This window comes from Magallana gigas, chromosome 9 (assembly GCF_963853765.1).
Source record: "Magallana gigas chromosome 9, xbMagGiga1.1, whole genome shotgun sequence".
NCBI classification, from domain to species: domain Eukaryota; kingdom Metazoa; phylum Mollusca; class Bivalvia; order Ostreida; family Ostreidae; genus Magallana; species Magallana gigas.
The window spans coordinates 38,398,404-38,414,215 of NC_088861.1; the positions used below are offsets into that span (position 1 = coordinate 38,398,404).

Sequence of the window (15,812 nt, forward strand, 5' to 3'; positions counted from 1 at the left end):
TCTAAATATTTTATTAGCCCTACAAGCATATGATTAAATTTGTTTCGTGACAAGTTCGAAACTTCGGTTTATTTACCAATTAATCAAAACATGGCTTCCTTGGCAACAGCAGGTGCTTTGTAAACTGAGATGTGATATCTTTTGGACTGAAATGGACCTATTCACTTTCTGAGGTAGAATCTTCTTGTTTTTTGGTGTCACATGTAATTTGTTGACTCTTCTTTCCGATGCCAAAGAATGTTGTATTCAGGAAAGTGAAATGTTGTTAATAGTTGAGAAATGCCGACCATGCTCAAACACTTTGCACTATTTTCATGTTATCAAAAAAGCACAGATTACAGTGTCTTTTTTAGGATAGAGATAGTAAATGTGTAAACAAAATTATAAATGCTATTCTACTGTGTGTTTATAATTAAGGCATTAATTGTTAATGTTATACTATAATCAAATTAAAGGTTGCCTAGCTGAAACTGTTAACTGTTTAATTTGAAAACTTGATTAACGGGTTTATATTATAGTCTTTGTACATGAGATTCCCATTTTACAAAACTTTACTTTTAATGAATTTGAAATTGGATGAAAAGATTTGTCAGTTATTAGTTAAGTATCCCGATATTTAATTTATTTCTCTCACAGATGGGAAATGTATATTGTATATATAACTTAAATGGTTTGTGTTATTATTCTGTAAATGACTTTTTTTTATGTATTTCAGTGAGGGAAATATATCAACAGATTTGAATCTTTTACTTGTCAAAACAAAAATGGCAGTTCCTCTGATTCCAAAAATCAAGGGCATTCCCACTATATTTGGTGAGGTTTTGGAGAGAAATGTCACATTTTGTATTGACACATCAGGGAGCATGTACAAGGGACTGGATGTGGTGAAAGAGCATTTGGTAGAAACCTTGTTAAAGCAGGCCAATAAGCCCAACTGTATGTTCAACATCATAGAGTTTAACTCTGAAGTCACCCAGTGGGCTGATAAGATGGTGAAATGTACACCAGAAACTGTGGCAGTGGCTGCCACATGGGTGAAAAAACTTAGTGCTAAGACTGGAACCAACACACAAGGTGCTCTATTGACCGCGCTCTCTGACAGAAACTGTGAAGCCGTATATATAGTAACAGACGGTCTCCCAGATCAGCATCCTCAAGACATTTTAGATCAAGTCGGATTGGCTGGACACAACCGTCCGATCCATTGTATATACTTGTGTTCGGAGGATAACACGGATCAGGTGTCCATCGAGTTTCTGGAGGATTTAGCCGTGGAGTCGTTCGGATCTTTTCACATAATTACTCTCACTGTTCACGGATGTGTGGAACGCATCACACCCATCTACCGCGCGGATCACGCTCACGAGAGAATCATTAGAACCATGAACGGAACTATCCATAACTCCACCAAAAACTGTGGAGTATCCACCACACTTTTAGTTGACCCAGAGGAGAGCCTTCGCCTCACCCCCAGGGTGTCCCTTCTTGGCCATCCCCACCCTGTACCTGATCCCCTGGGGTACCCATACTGGGACACGTGGAAAAACTGGTTTTTCCACCCCTATAGGTATTACTATCCACATGGGTGGAGTCGATACAGACCTGCTCGTGGATGGCTGAAGGCTCAGGACCAGATGATGAGTTCCATGGAGAATTCCTCGGTCTCTCCGGCTGCCGGAGCACTGCTGATCGGAAAGAAAGTTTTAGCCAGGAGGATTGATGATGGATACTTCTACATTGGAACTGTCCAAAGCCAGGTATTAATCTTGTAGATTTATCCAAAGTTTGTGTTGTCTTGTTACAGTAGCATTTTATTTGTGTATGACTTACACAAGCGTTAAACAATTACTTTTTTTATCTACCCTTTACTATGATGAAAATATCTAACAAGATTATTTATCCATTAGATATGAGATATAATTTACAAGATTATTATAATTCCAAACAGATTCGTTTCTATTACCCTTTTTTTGAACTGATATGAAGTAAATAGAGAGAGCTGAAATTCAGATAAATGCATATATCCGCACTCTTCTGATAGGTAACTTCCAAGTACCAACACAGCTCTGGTTTCCCTGATCTCCTCGAGTCTTTTTATCTCAAGTATTCCCAGAGTTTTAAATATACTCTGTACATGAGAACCAGGCTTATTAAAGATTTATGTTTAAACCACTGTAGACGGTCATAAAATCAATTATTCAACTCTCTGTAGACCTGGATTTATCACAAATTACCTTGATAACATGCTAGGGATATATATCATACCAAGCATCAGTCAAGTACTATTAACTGATCTATTGTTTCAGTAATTTTGTGATTATTTTCCAAACAGATACATGTATCGTTGTATCAATCCATATTTAATTACTGGTACTTTTAAGTTTTGCTTGGGCTTGCTCTATAAAGATACATTACACACATTTCATTGTGTATCTATAGTTACTGTCACAAAATGTCTTTCTCTGGTGTAGTCATAGTCAACTGAATATAGAAAAAAATGTATAATATCATTTTTTTTACTTTAATGTAATCAGTATCAAACTCTTGCCTTTTTAGCTCACCTGAGCCAAAGGCTCAAGTGAGCTTTTCTGATCACAATTTGTCCGTTGTCTGTCGTTGTCGTCGTTGTCGTTGTCGTCGTTGTCGTTGTTAACTTTTCACATTTTCATCTTCTTCTCAAGAACCACTGGACAGATTTCAACCAAATTTGGCACAAAGCACCACTAGGTGAAGGGGATTCAAGTTTGTTCAAATGAAGTGCCACGCCCTTTTTAAAGGGGAGATAATTGAGAATTATTAAAAATTTGTTGGTATTTTTCAAAAATCTTCTTCTCAAAAACTATTCAGCCGGAAAAGCTTAAACTTGTGTGGAGGCATCCTCAGGTAGTGTAGATTCACGTTTGTTCAAATCATGGTCCCCGGGGGTAGGGAGGGGCCACAAGAGGGGGATCAAGTTTTACATAGGAATATATAGAGAAAATATTTAAAAATCTTCTTCTCAAAAACTATCAGGCCAGAAAAGCTCAAATTAAAATGGGAGCATCCTCAGGTAGTGTAGATTCAAAATTGTTCAAATCATGGTCCCCGGGGGTAGGGTGGGGCCACAATTGGGGGATCAAGTTTTACATAGGAATATATAGAGAAAATCTTTAAGAATCTTCTTCTCAAAAACTATCAGGCCAGAAAAGCTCAAATTAAATTGGAAGCATGCTCAGGAAATGTAGATTTAAGTTTGTTCAAATCATGGTCCCCGGGGGTAGGATGGGGCCACAATTGGGGGATCAAATTTTACATAGGAATATATAGAGAAAATATTTAAAAATCTTCTTCTCAAAAACTACTAAGCCAGGAAAGCTCAACTTTGAGTGGAAGCATCCGCAGGTAGTGTAGATTCAAGTTTGTTTAAATCATGGTCCCCAGGGGTATGGTGGGGCCACAATAGGGGGATCATGTTTTAAATAGGAATATATAGAGAAAATCTTTTAAAATCCTCTTCTCAAAAACTATTTGGCCAGATAAGCTCAAATTAAAATGGAAGCATCCTCAGGTAGTGTAGATTTAAGTCTGTTCAAATGATGATCCCCGGGGGTAGGGTGGGGCCACAATTGGGGGATCAGGTTTTACATAGGAATATATATAGAGAAAATCTTTAAAAATCTTATTCTCAAAATCTATTAGGTCAGATAAGCTCAAATTAAAATGGAAGCATCTTCAGGTAGTGTAGATTCACGTTTCTTCAAATCATAGTCCCCGGGGGTAGGGTGGGGCCACAATTGGGGGATCAATTTTTACATAAGAGTATGTAGAGAAATCTTTAAAAAAAAATCTTTTAATAACTATTTGGCCAAGAAATCTCAAATTTGTAACCATCCTCAGATAATGTAGATTCAAGTTTGTTCAAATCATGGTCCCTGGGGGTAGGGCGGGGCCATAATGGGGGATACCTTTTTATATATAGAGAAAATCTTTAAAAGTCTTCTTCTCAAAAGTATTAGGCCAGGAAAGCCCAAATTTGAGTGGAGGCATCCCCAGATCATATAGATTCAAGTTTGTTTAAATAATAGTCCAGGGGTAGGGTGAGGCCACAATGGGGGATGAAATTTTACTTAAGAATATATAGAGAAAATATTTCAAAATCTTCTTTTTAAAGACTATTTGGCCAGAAAAGCTTAAACTTGTGTAGAGGCATCCTCGGGTAGTGTAATTTCAAGATTGCAAAATCACTAGTGGTAGGGCGGGACCGTGATGGCGGTTTGAATTTTTACATAGGAATATATAGAAAAAATCTTTAAAAATATTCTGGGAAAGTTTTTGGTCCAAAACTCAGTACTTAATGTGAAAGCACAGGTTATGAGATTAAAGGTAGAATGAAGTTTGATGAAACCATGATTCCCTAGAGAATAGTGGGGCCACGAAATATGGGGGGGGGGGGGGGGGTATATAGGAATAGAGAAAAATCTTAGAGGTATAACAACAAAAGGGGCTTGGTATTTACCAAAAAATAAGAGGTGGATAAAAATTGGCAGATTTTCAAAATTTGTTTAGCAAGCTCTACTGTACTCAGTTGTCAAGATATTTTGATACTGTAATGCTAATTTGATCAGAATTAAGGCAATTGTTGCTCAGGTGAGCGATGTGGCCCCTGGGCCTCTTGTTATATCATGTGAGAGAGAGAGAGAGAGAGAGAGAGAGAGAGAGAGAGAGAGAGAGAGAGAGAGAGAGAGAAATTAATCTTATTCATGTATTTTCAGTCTGCTAATCTAAATTTTAGAATGTTTATAATTCTATTACTCAGTTTGATCATTTTTTAGTTTGCTTGTTAAATTAATATCTCTGTCTCTATAAACAAGGTAAAAGAGTATAGTTCCCAGGCACAGATTTTGAGCCATTGATTTCCATTAATGTAATACAGTTATGCTGGAGAATTCCAATAGATTTCTGACAGGGTCACTGCAGGATCCGTCAAAATGTAATCAAGTTGATTACTTCAGTTAATTAAGCTTGTAATAAAGTAATTTTGAACTGAGTTATATCTAATGACAGAATTGTAGCAACTGTCTCAGGAATCTGGGTGGAATTGATAAGCTTGAAGTCTGGAAATTTTGTGTTAAAAATATCCTTTATGGAGAATTATTCTTGAGAATGAAGCTTATTTCATCACTGGGTACTAATATTTTATGAATACAGATGCCAGAAGTTTGCATGGCTGTCATTGACATTCTCAGAGCCTTTAACAAAAACTGATAAAAGTGGCGATATTGTACATTACCAATATACCACAGGTTTCTGAAAGATAAATGTGGAAATGAGCTAGCTTAATGGTATGGTTATCCCTGCAGATACGCCTGCAAATGATTGAAATAAGGCCCATGCATATTGATATATATCTAGTAATATTCTAACAATACCAGAAACAGAAATTAATGTTATGAAATATCACTTTGATGTATTTTTTTGCAGAAAGGAGACTATGTAAGTTTTAAACACTCAGGATTTGGGATCTATTAACGCAGTAGTCTCCCTTTGTAAAGCTTTCCCGTTCTATACATTGTGTATTGTCTGTTATATTCCATCTCTCTTAGATGATTGACTGCCCTAACGGGAGTGCATGATGCTCATAATTATCAGTTTCTGGGTAATATACAAGTACTATGCTCTATTTATGAATCAATCATGTCGTAACAACTATACATGTATCCAAAATTGCACAAACATATATACAATGTATTTGATCATTAAGTTCTGACATTAATTATAATGAAAATTGGTTTTTAATAAACAGGATAACCCTAAATGACCAGAATAATAAGAATTTTTGAACTAATTAAAAGTTAAAGAACAGAAATATTTCATACAGAAAAATGGACACTGTTCATTCTTGCATGCTATATCATAATTATACCATATCTTCCCATTTTTTGTATCACAAAGTTTGTGGACTTGGATAACTACCTTTTTTAAACTGGATATTATAATTTCTGGGTATTGTATTTTTTGCAAATTTAGATAATTGCAAAAATATTCAGATATAAAGCAACTATCACTTTACATTCATATATAATCTGAGAAAATCAAACATTTGTCCCCATTACTATTCAATAACTTATATTTATAATAATTATCTAATTGAGCATTTTAGAAATGTAAAATAATCTGCAGTAACAAACATTTGCATTTTATGCATGCACTCTTAATATTTATAGTATACTGTAGGAACAATTTGTTCATAACTCCGTGAAAATAATTAAATTATATATTATGCTAGGAGTACTAAAGGTTTCAACTTGTATTTAAAACACTTAGTTGTCACAGTAGCAGAGACTAAAAAGTAATTATACTGGATAAAAATATTTCAATTTTACAGATTTGAAATGAAAGATGTTTTACAGTAACATTAAACATTAAATATGATGATTTACATATATTGTGCAATAGAATACTGCATATGAACCAATTTTTATTTGTGAAAACTATATTTTGCCATTAATCAGTGTTAAACTGCTTTGCAGGGACTTATTTTTTTCAGCTGACCTAATAAACAAATCTCGAGCAAATACAATACTTACAATGTAGTCTAGGGAGAGTTAATGGATGCAAATTTTGTAAGAGGCAAAAATATTTACGACTACCTGATTAAAAATTCTCACAAAGCTTAGTAAGCAAAATTTTCTTGCATGAAAATAAAGGTTTGTGTGCTGAGTATGTAAGAACAACAGTTCTGGAATATGCCCGCCGGCCCTCAATATAAAATATATTGCAGCACATTTAGATGATTTCTAAAGAGATTTCTTACTGTTCTTTTTTCAGATTTTATCCGACAAGTTTCTGGTGGCATTCGGTCCATGTAAACATGGGAAATATAATGAAACCAAGTACCAGGACACGTTTATATTCGACATCATCGATTACGAGGATGCCAAGCGGCACACAATACAGACGGGGGACAGAGTCCTGGCCACCTGGGAGCCCGAGGGGGAGAGGTTCTGCCCCGGGGTAGTCATTGAGGGGCAGGAGAAAAGACAGGTGGATGGTAAGCAACTTTATGTTGGTCCTTGTTCATTAAACATTTTATTGATACTCCTTGTCTCTCTTTCCCTCTGGGGGCCTCTTTACCTCTGTCACTCTATAACCTGGCTTTATATCTCTCTTTCCCTCCGGGGGCCTCTTTACCTCTGTCACTCTATAACCTGGCTTTATATCTCTCTTTCCCTCCGGGGGCCTCTTTACCTCTGTCACTCTATAACCTGGCTTTATATCTCTCTTTACCTCCGGGGGCCTTTTTACTTCTGTCACTCTATAACCTGGCTTTATATCTCTCTTTCCCTCCGGGGGCCTCTTTACCTCTGTCACTCTATAACCTGGCTTTATATCTCTCTTTCCCTCCGGGGGCCTCTTTACCTCTGTCACTCTATAACCTGGCTTTATATCTCTCTTTCCCTCCGGGGGCCTCTTTACCTCTGTCACTCTATAACCTGGCTTTATATCTCTCTTTCCCTCCGGGGGCCTCTTTACCTCTGTCACTCTCTATAACCTGGCTTTATATCTCTCTTTCCCTCCGGGGGCCTCTTTACCTCTGTCACTCTCTATAACCTGGCTTTATATCTCTCTTTCTCTATGTCTGTCCCTCTCTCTTTCTGTCTCTTTTTCTATGTCCATCTGTGTATCTGTTTTTCTCCTATTTGCTCTCTCTCTCTCTCTCTCTCTCTCTCTCTCTCTCTCTCTCTCTCTTTCTCTCTCTCTTTTCTCTCTCTCTCTCTTGCTCTTTTATCTCTCTCTCTTAACCTCTCTCTCTCTCTGAAGTAGTCTCCATTTTCTTTTTTAGAACTCAGAACAATAAGAAATACTTGCTTTTAAACTGATTGTCAATGAAATTTTATGACCTTACCCTATTCTTTAAACAGAAAGAAAATTATCTTTAGAGTATCAAATTGCCTTCTCTACTTCAAAGTTTTTACAATGAATTTAAGTAGAGAGTAGAAGGGGCCAACAACAAGGCAAAATGAGTTTTTAACAAGTATTCAAGTGAAATTTCTTCCATTGAAACTTACAACTTCTGGAGGATAAAAAAATCTCTTTTCTTTACCATTTTTTAGAAGAAATAATGGACATTGATTTTGAGATGTTCTGTCGGGAAAAGAAAATCAAACTGAATATTTACTTATAGTGTTTTCATGTCAGCTTGTACATAAGCCGTTTCATTGGTCAATATTTGCAGATATCTGGCATATATTTGTTTAGTAGGCTATGTGCTTACTTTCGACGGACTGTTTTTAGCGACATAATTCAAACATCCAGACCTAGTTACAGTCTAAGACTTTTTTTTACTGACAAGAGTACAAAAAATTCTTTGATCTTTATCTATATTTTTTAGAAAATTTTTAAGTGGTTTTTTTCTTTAATGTCTTTGTGTGCTTTTAAGCTCTTGCAAACTTTTCTGAGATAACGAGCAATATATGTTGCTATTTATAATGTCTTCATGTGCATTATGCTAGCAATTGCAGTTGACAACCATAATTGATTACGAGTTATAGTTGGGGGTGTATTAGTAACACAGATAATGCAATGAGATATCAATGTCCTGGTTCATGATGTTAATTAAGAACCGTTTAATTAAGATCTTTCAATATCTGTCAAAATTCCCCCGTCTCTATATAAGTCCGTATAAAGACCACTTGTTATTTGTCTATCAACAAACTGGTTCCTTCGTGTGAAGATTTTTATCAATGTTTAAACTTCCAAAAAACATCTCAACATGGCTTGACAAGAGCCTATTCCAAAAAGAAAAAAAAAGATTTTTTTCTAGACTAACACAATTTAAATTCTCGGTAGGATATCAAAAAATATTTTAAAATCTTGTCTCTGCTAAGCTCTGGAAATATTTCATTTGCTCAGGTGCGCAAATGATTCTATGCTGCAAAATGGTGAAATCCATTAAAAGCAGGTTGTCAATAGATTCTATTTTGTTTTTTTACCTTTTATCATCTTCTTTCCTTTCATGTTAGCTCAGTTAAACATTGAACCCGCCAAACCTGTTTGGCCACAGAGCTGAAAATTCTTCTATAAATGGATTATTGATTTTGATTTTGTTAACAATAATTCTCTTTTTCCTCTTAGTATATACGTGTGCACTGTCATCACAAGGCTTTTGCTAATATTTTAACTTCTGTATAGGCAGGTTAAATAAAGAAATATACAGTGAGAATGTTATATTTAATACTATGAGAAAGAATAAATCAGGCCTTTATATCAATGTTTTAATTGTCAAACAACTTGCTTGTACAGAATTGTTTGTCAGTATCAACATTAATTTAGATTTATGAAAGGAACTGTTTATTTTGGCATTTAAAATAGGTGTAGATGGTGTATGCATTCTATTTGGCTTCCACTCATTGAATATTCTTAATATGAAATAAATTTTTTAATCAAATTATCTTTGAATAAGTGTATTCAGAATGTATATGAAGAAAAATAGCAGTCTCTGAAAAATTAACAATTACTGTAGTCTTCAACTTTGTGAAAAGACAGACATGTGACCATTGCATGTACTGCTATACCTAGCATAGGAGATAGCATTTTGTCAAGAACATTCTTCTTGATTTGAACCCAAAACACAGATGTCCCGTGAAATTCAGAAGTTGATCACCCAAACAAGATTGAGAAGAAATAACACTTAGTCAAATGTCTCTTTTACAGGACCCGATGATAGGCAAATCACAGTCACATTCGCCAATGGCAAAACAGAAAAGGTTCCAATGGATGTTGCCATATGGACCCCTGAACAAGTTTATGAACGACTAACCCTTGAACTGAAGATGCCAAAGGAAGCTAGGCTCTCACTCCAAAACCAGGAACCACACTACCCTAAAGAAAACCTGGAGGGGTACCCCACATCAGGGCCCAATGCTGACCCCCCTGAATACCCCCCACCCAACCCATTCCATTTCCAGAATGACCCAGTTTTCATGGATTGTTTCCCTTGGGGAAATGGCTACGTTCAGGCCTATCCACAGATTCAGAGGCCGCCCAATGAATCCATGCTACAAACTAGGTCGTCGGTCAAGAGCGAAGAAATAAATAAACTTATCCCAGGTACTAAAATCAAGATTTATTTTTTTGTTTTCCATCACAACTAAATTTTTCAAAAAATTTGATAAATTTAGGACTAAATGCATGACTGAAAATTTAACTTCTATTAAAATTCACTTGCATCCCATTCATTTGCAGCAGCATGCTATAGAAGAAATGTTTATAAAAACAGATGTCTTAAAATGTTGATTTTTTGGATTTTTTCTCCCTGTCTTGTAGGCACCAACATTACGCAAAAAGAGCTGGATGACAGAGTCGTGTCACAGTTGGTTGAACACAAGCTTCTTCTGGACGAGAGACAGACAGAAAAAGACAACAAGGAGGTAGAGAGGGAAGAGGAGCTGAGGAGAAGGGAGGAAGAGAGAAGGGAGGAGGAGCTGAGGAGAAGAGAGGAGGAGAGAAGGGAGAGACAGACACGAATGAGGATGATGGAGGAAGAAATGAGGCGAAGAGAAATAAACACGTGTCTCAGGCAGGAGGTGGATTTACGAAGAGAAGAGGAAGAGAGGATGGCTCAGAAAGTTAAAGAAGAGTATGAAAAGCAGAAGGTGGAAGCAGAAGAGGAATACAGAAGGAAAAAAGAGGAGGAGGTCAGAAGGATGAATGAAGCTGAGGAGGAATACAGAAGGAAGAAGGAAGAGGAGATTAGAGGGATGAAGGAAGCTGAGGAGTTTTTGAGAATGAGGCAGGAAGGAAGTGCAACAGTAGAACAAAAGAAGGAAGTAGAGATCTCAAATGACAGGGAAGTGGAAATCTGGTCACAGGAAAAGGAAGATTTGGAGAGATCTGCCCTGGAAGAAAGGCAGAGAACATTGGAGAGAGAAAGGGACAGACACCGAGCACGGCTGCATGAAATAGAAAAGGAGATCGAGATGGAGAGGATGAGGCTGCTGAGGAAGAGAGACAAACAGGAGGAGAATCTGCTGAGAAAGTCAGTGACTTTTGAGGACCAACTTAATGAATACGACCTTGAAATAGATAACAGCAGGGTACAGTTCGGGTCACGACCTCTGTCTGATGATGAAGGTTAGTTGGATGAAGGTTGTTTTATTAATCTGAAACGTACCTGAAACATTGTACAGTTAGTTTTTGCTTGATTCTGATATATTGCAGAAAATTAATTCTAATAGTAAACAGTGGAACTTTTTAGTAGCAGATGTAAAAAGAGTGAGAAAAGATATTATTAAATATATATTGCCGTTTAATTTAGGTTTTTAAGATTAACCTTCATTTATAGCAACTGTATAGAATGCACACTCATAAGAACCTCTTTGTTTGTAAGAGTTGTGCTATTGAATTTTTAAATCAATTTTTTTTCTTCAGAAAAATATAGGGAGGAGTTCAACTTTGACAAATTTTACAAAGAAAATGGCTACAGATGCAATAGATCAGCCTTTGCTCCACCCAAAAAACTGGCCAACTTCATGAGACGAAGACCGAGATCAGCCGAGTCAAGAAAACCCGAGTGGAAGAAATACTGGTCAACGAACAGCATCCCTGACATCATAGAACCACCCAACCATGGAGCGTTCCGGGAGACCGCACTCCAAGCTCCACTGGAGGCCAGGGATCTCCGCAGATATCCCTACGCTTGTGAGTGTTTCCAGACATTTGAAAGTTCCTTTTTTAACCTCCATATTTACCACTGTCATTATTGGAAATCTTAAATGTCAAACTACAGGATTTTGATGTAAATATTTAATATACAACTTTAAAAATTTTACTATATCATATTTTGCTGCAATGCATGCTTCAATATCTGTAGCTAAATACAGTTACACATGCTCAACTTTTCAAATCAATTGTCTGTCATATTCATTACTAGTTTGCTTTAATTTTTCCAAATTTTCCTTAGGTGAGTGGACATCTCCTGCATATAAGTATGTAGATCCATTTGCCAAAAGTAAATGTACCTCCACAGTAGAACAGTTAATGAGGACACCTAAGCCCCCAGAGGGAGGATATCAGCCAGCCCCTCCTGTGGAAATCAGAGGGGCGCGACCAATGTCAGCCGACTCTAAAGAGGCCGCCAGGCGGGAATTCAGGTGAGCTTATATTTCTCAACTTTTTGTAACTAATATTGGTGGAAGTTAATTCGTAGTTAAAAAGCATGTTAATATTCACCTGCGAACTTACAAACCAATTTCATTTTCTGAGAGACGCTTAATTAAAGTTTAACATGGATTTGTATAATTCATTATAACTTGTTAATTTGTACACTGTAGTTTACATTTTTATGAGAACCTACATTAACTCTTTTGTTTCACTACATAAATACATTTATACTTACTGAAATCTACTGAGAAGAAAAGTTGTGATGAATCTTATCCAGTAATGCTTTTTTGTAATTACTTAATATCCCATTTTTTACATAACACTATGGTTACTTCAGCAGAAAATTGTGAAAAATGGCTTTTTCTCTCTTTGAATTAGGAGAGTGAAAGTAGCTCAAAGAAACACGAAATGGAACGAACGTCTCCGAAATGAACAGTTGATGAAAGAAGTCATGCAGGACAACCACAGGGAGAGGATCATAGCACAAATGGAGCGCGACCAACAGCGACTAATGAAAGAGCAGCAAACCGTGGAGCAAGCACAAAAAGCCAAGAAATATATCTCTGCGGAACTCCGTGCTAAAATGGAAAAACGAGAACTTGAGAACAAGAAAAAGGAACAGAACCGGATTGAAGCGATGCGCCAGAGACGAGAACGGCGCGAGGCGGAGACAGCGAAGAAACAGGCGGAGGAGGAAAAGATTGCCGAGATGAGAAAGGTCAGTGTGAAAGGTCAAATACCTGGTCTTTTTTACAAAGATGAGAGAGGCACAGATCCAATTAATGTTTGCTTAAAAATTATTAAATATCCATGAGTTTACAAAGTTAATGAATGTAAACTATGTACTAAGCACATAGAACAGTACAGATGATTACATTAATTTAAAGTTATATAAATATATCTTTTAAATTTAAAAGATCTTGGAGTTTGATATATTTGTTCATTATTATAAATTTTGAAATGAGAGTTGAGATTTGTAACTAAAATATATATATACATATCTAAACAGGCAACCAGAGTTCATAGTGTTATTATGTGGCGGTTTAAACTTGTAACTATATACATGTACTTATCTACACAGAAGGCTAGGCCTGAGGTCTGGAATTGAGAGTTGAAAAGTAATTTTATTCATGTATCTATCTACACAGGAGGCCAGAGTTCAGAGGTCACAGCAGCGGTGGGACGGGGTACACAGTCGTCTCCAGCAGGAGGAGGCCGAGAACCAGACCCAGGGGGAGAGGGTCCGCAACGCAAAGATCAACCGCATCCACCACTACCAGCAGCTCGAGGAGGAGGGGCAACAGCGCAAAGACGTCCGCATCAAAGTCAGCGACCAGCACCTGGCGTTATTAAGGTCACAGGTGTTACCTTGAGGGGGTGTGTCTGTGAAAACTAGGTCACCTGGATTTTTAATGATTATTAAAACTTTTAGATAAACATTTAGGTACGGTAACTTATAGAATTTTTTTTATTTCTGAGTGTTTTGTTGAAATTGTTTCAATTGAAAGAACAAGTTAGAAGAATTTGAAGCATTTGTGTCGAATATTAGATTTGGTTCTTGTATTATGGAGGAGTTATGTTGTAATGATTTTAAAAATGCAATTTCATTTGATCTGTTTCTTTGCTCAATGCTTTTGGGATAATAACATGGTTATGGTATCTCAAAACATCAAAACATTCTCAATCAAAATTCCTAATATGAAAAATCTAAAACATTAGTTTGAAATAGCCATATTTTTTCAGCAATTCTGAGAAATCTTTACCTTCATGTTCAATATATTTTGATTGACTGTATTTCGTAATACTGGTTCTATTTAAAACATACATTACATTTAATTTTTATTCAATATTTAATTTAAAATTGTCCTGTTTAAATTATTCCCAAAATATTAACATAGTTCAAAGACTATTGTGAATATTTTATGTAAATATTCATTTCTTAAAGCTGCTTTTAGAATGTGTGCGTTTATGAATTTCAAATTAACAAAAGAATTTTGTAATTAATATTTGGAACTAGATTAGAATGAGGATTTGGGGGTACTTATATATACCAGTACCGATACATATGTACATGTTTTATATTGATTTGTAGAAGCTGTTTTTACTTGTGTATGCAATAAGCTAGTCTTTTAAACTAATGGATTTTGAAGACAGAAAACTTGGATTTATCTTTGTGTTTTTTATGTATATAAACAGATAAATCAATTACTCCTGTTAGATTATCATGAAAGTCATAATTTGTTTATTTATTTTATATATTATTATGAGTAATGTTACTAAGAAAAAACTATACTTTATTGATTTGAAAGTTAGAAATTAATTGTAAAATTAATTAAAAAATCTCCATAAATGAATCAAAACTACTGGTAATGTCGCATTTCAAGGGGCATAACTCAAGCAAGACATCAAAATTATGATTTCTGCGTAAGATGGATTTTAAATGCTTCATCATTTTATTATAGGTGTATGCTAAAAAGTAGTGTTCTCAGTATTATTGTATTTGCTCAATCTTTAAAGAGAATGATATAAAAAAATCTTTTGAAAAATTGAATTAGCCCAGAATGCTAACAGTCTACAATAATCTTGATTCATATCTTTCAATGAACGCATTGACTACATATGTATTCTATTTTGCATACATGGCTGAGGCCTATTTGTAATAATTTTACAATGTTGTTTAATCAAGTCTTTGATTATTTTTCAAAATATTATAACATTCTGGTATAAAAGAGGAGAGTGGACATGGATGTATATGTTTTAACAAATCAACGAATGAGAACGCCAGGTGCAGATATTTGACCACCAAACAACACGATTGTTTTGTTACTTGTTCAGTTAATGTCCGTTCTGTTAGTACCAATAATATGGGATACATATATTACTGCATTCCCATTTCTCTGTTTTGCTACAGAATGGTTGTGATGCCCACCATTAAGACTTAAATTATCTAGCTCCTATTTTGAATTCAATTCTTATTTTAACAGAAAAATTGTTTGATATATAGTTGTTTATAACATCAATCAAACCTGAGTGAACAATTCAACATCTTTGTAAAGCTGCTTTAATTAGGATCAGATATACATGTATAATACTGTAAAAGGGGTTTCCTTTTCAGAAAGTTGAAAACGAATGATTTTATAAAACCTGGTCTTCTGTCCAAATCATCAAATGACAGGGCTAAACTTGTTGATGCTCCAACACAGTTTCATTTTCCCTGTGTGTTTGTCCGTCTGTCTGTAGGCATTGTGTTCTGTTGACGACTGTGATAACCCATATATTATTTTTGTTGTTGCTTTTTTCTCTGTATATTAAGTCGGGAGGTCGATCATGGTAGTTTGTTTGCAATGTGATGTATTAATACTTTGCTTATGATAGTTGTTACAGAGAGGAGGAATAAAGTCTAAGGTAGAAACAATTCCCGTGTTTGTGATTCTTAATTTGAAGTTTCTATCAGTGACAGGGATAAAGCCCTAGCCTTTAAATAGATAATAGGAAAAACCATAATCTTAGGAGCTTTACTAGATTTACCGATTTTTTTATTGCCTGAAAATTAAAAGTAAAATAATGCTCATTGTAAATTCATACCGGTGGTGTCTACACAGCATTATCAATGAACGATGAAACCAAGTGATCAGTTAAAGCTGAGCAAATTAAGTTTTGTGGATTGTAAA

The 15,812-nt window shown here is 35.6% G+C and overlaps 1 protein-coding gene across 2 annotated transcripts; it reads left to right on the forward strand.

Moving 5' to 3' along the window:
• Positions 1 to 20: 20 nt before the first annotated feature.
• Positions 21 to 15,557, forward strand: LOC105320798 (trichohyalin). 2 transcript variants are annotated; one of them, XM_011418873.4, is made up of 10 exons: positions 21 to 173; positions 716 to 1,757; positions 5,461 to 5,472; positions 6,808 to 7,030; positions 9,694 to 10,089; positions 10,306 to 11,112; positions 11,410 to 11,679; positions 11,942 to 12,131; positions 12,520 to 12,859; positions 13,290 to 15,557. In XM_011418873.4, exons 2-10 carry the CDS (start codon positions 765 to 767, stop codon positions 13,512 to 13,514), a joined length of 3,456 nt encoding a protein of 1,151 aa, XP_011417175.3. In that variant the 5' UTR covers positions 21 to 173; positions 716 to 764; the 3' UTR covers positions 13,515 to 15,557. The 2 variants fall into 2 exon arrangements, with proteins under 2 accessions (XP_011417175.3, XP_011417176.3); XM_011418874.4 differs by lacking the exon at positions 5,461 to 5,472.
• The last annotated feature ends 255 nt before the right edge of the window (positions 15,558 to 15,812 follow it).

Excerpts from the sequence above, each read along its gene's own strand:
- LOC105320798 (XM_011418873.4), top strand. The coding sequence starts at position 765 with ATGGCAGTTCCTCTGATTCCAAAAATCAAGGGCATTCCCACTATATTT. Across the intron at positions 12,132-12,519 it reads GCCGCCAGGCGGGAATTCAG|GAGAGTGAAAGTAGCTCAAA; the intron begins GTGAGCTTATAT and ends TCTTTGAATTAG. Across the intron at positions 12,860-13,289 it reads AGATTGCCGAGATGAGAAAG|GAGGCCAGAGTTCAGAGGTC; the intron begins GTCAGTGTGAAA and ends CTATCTACACAG.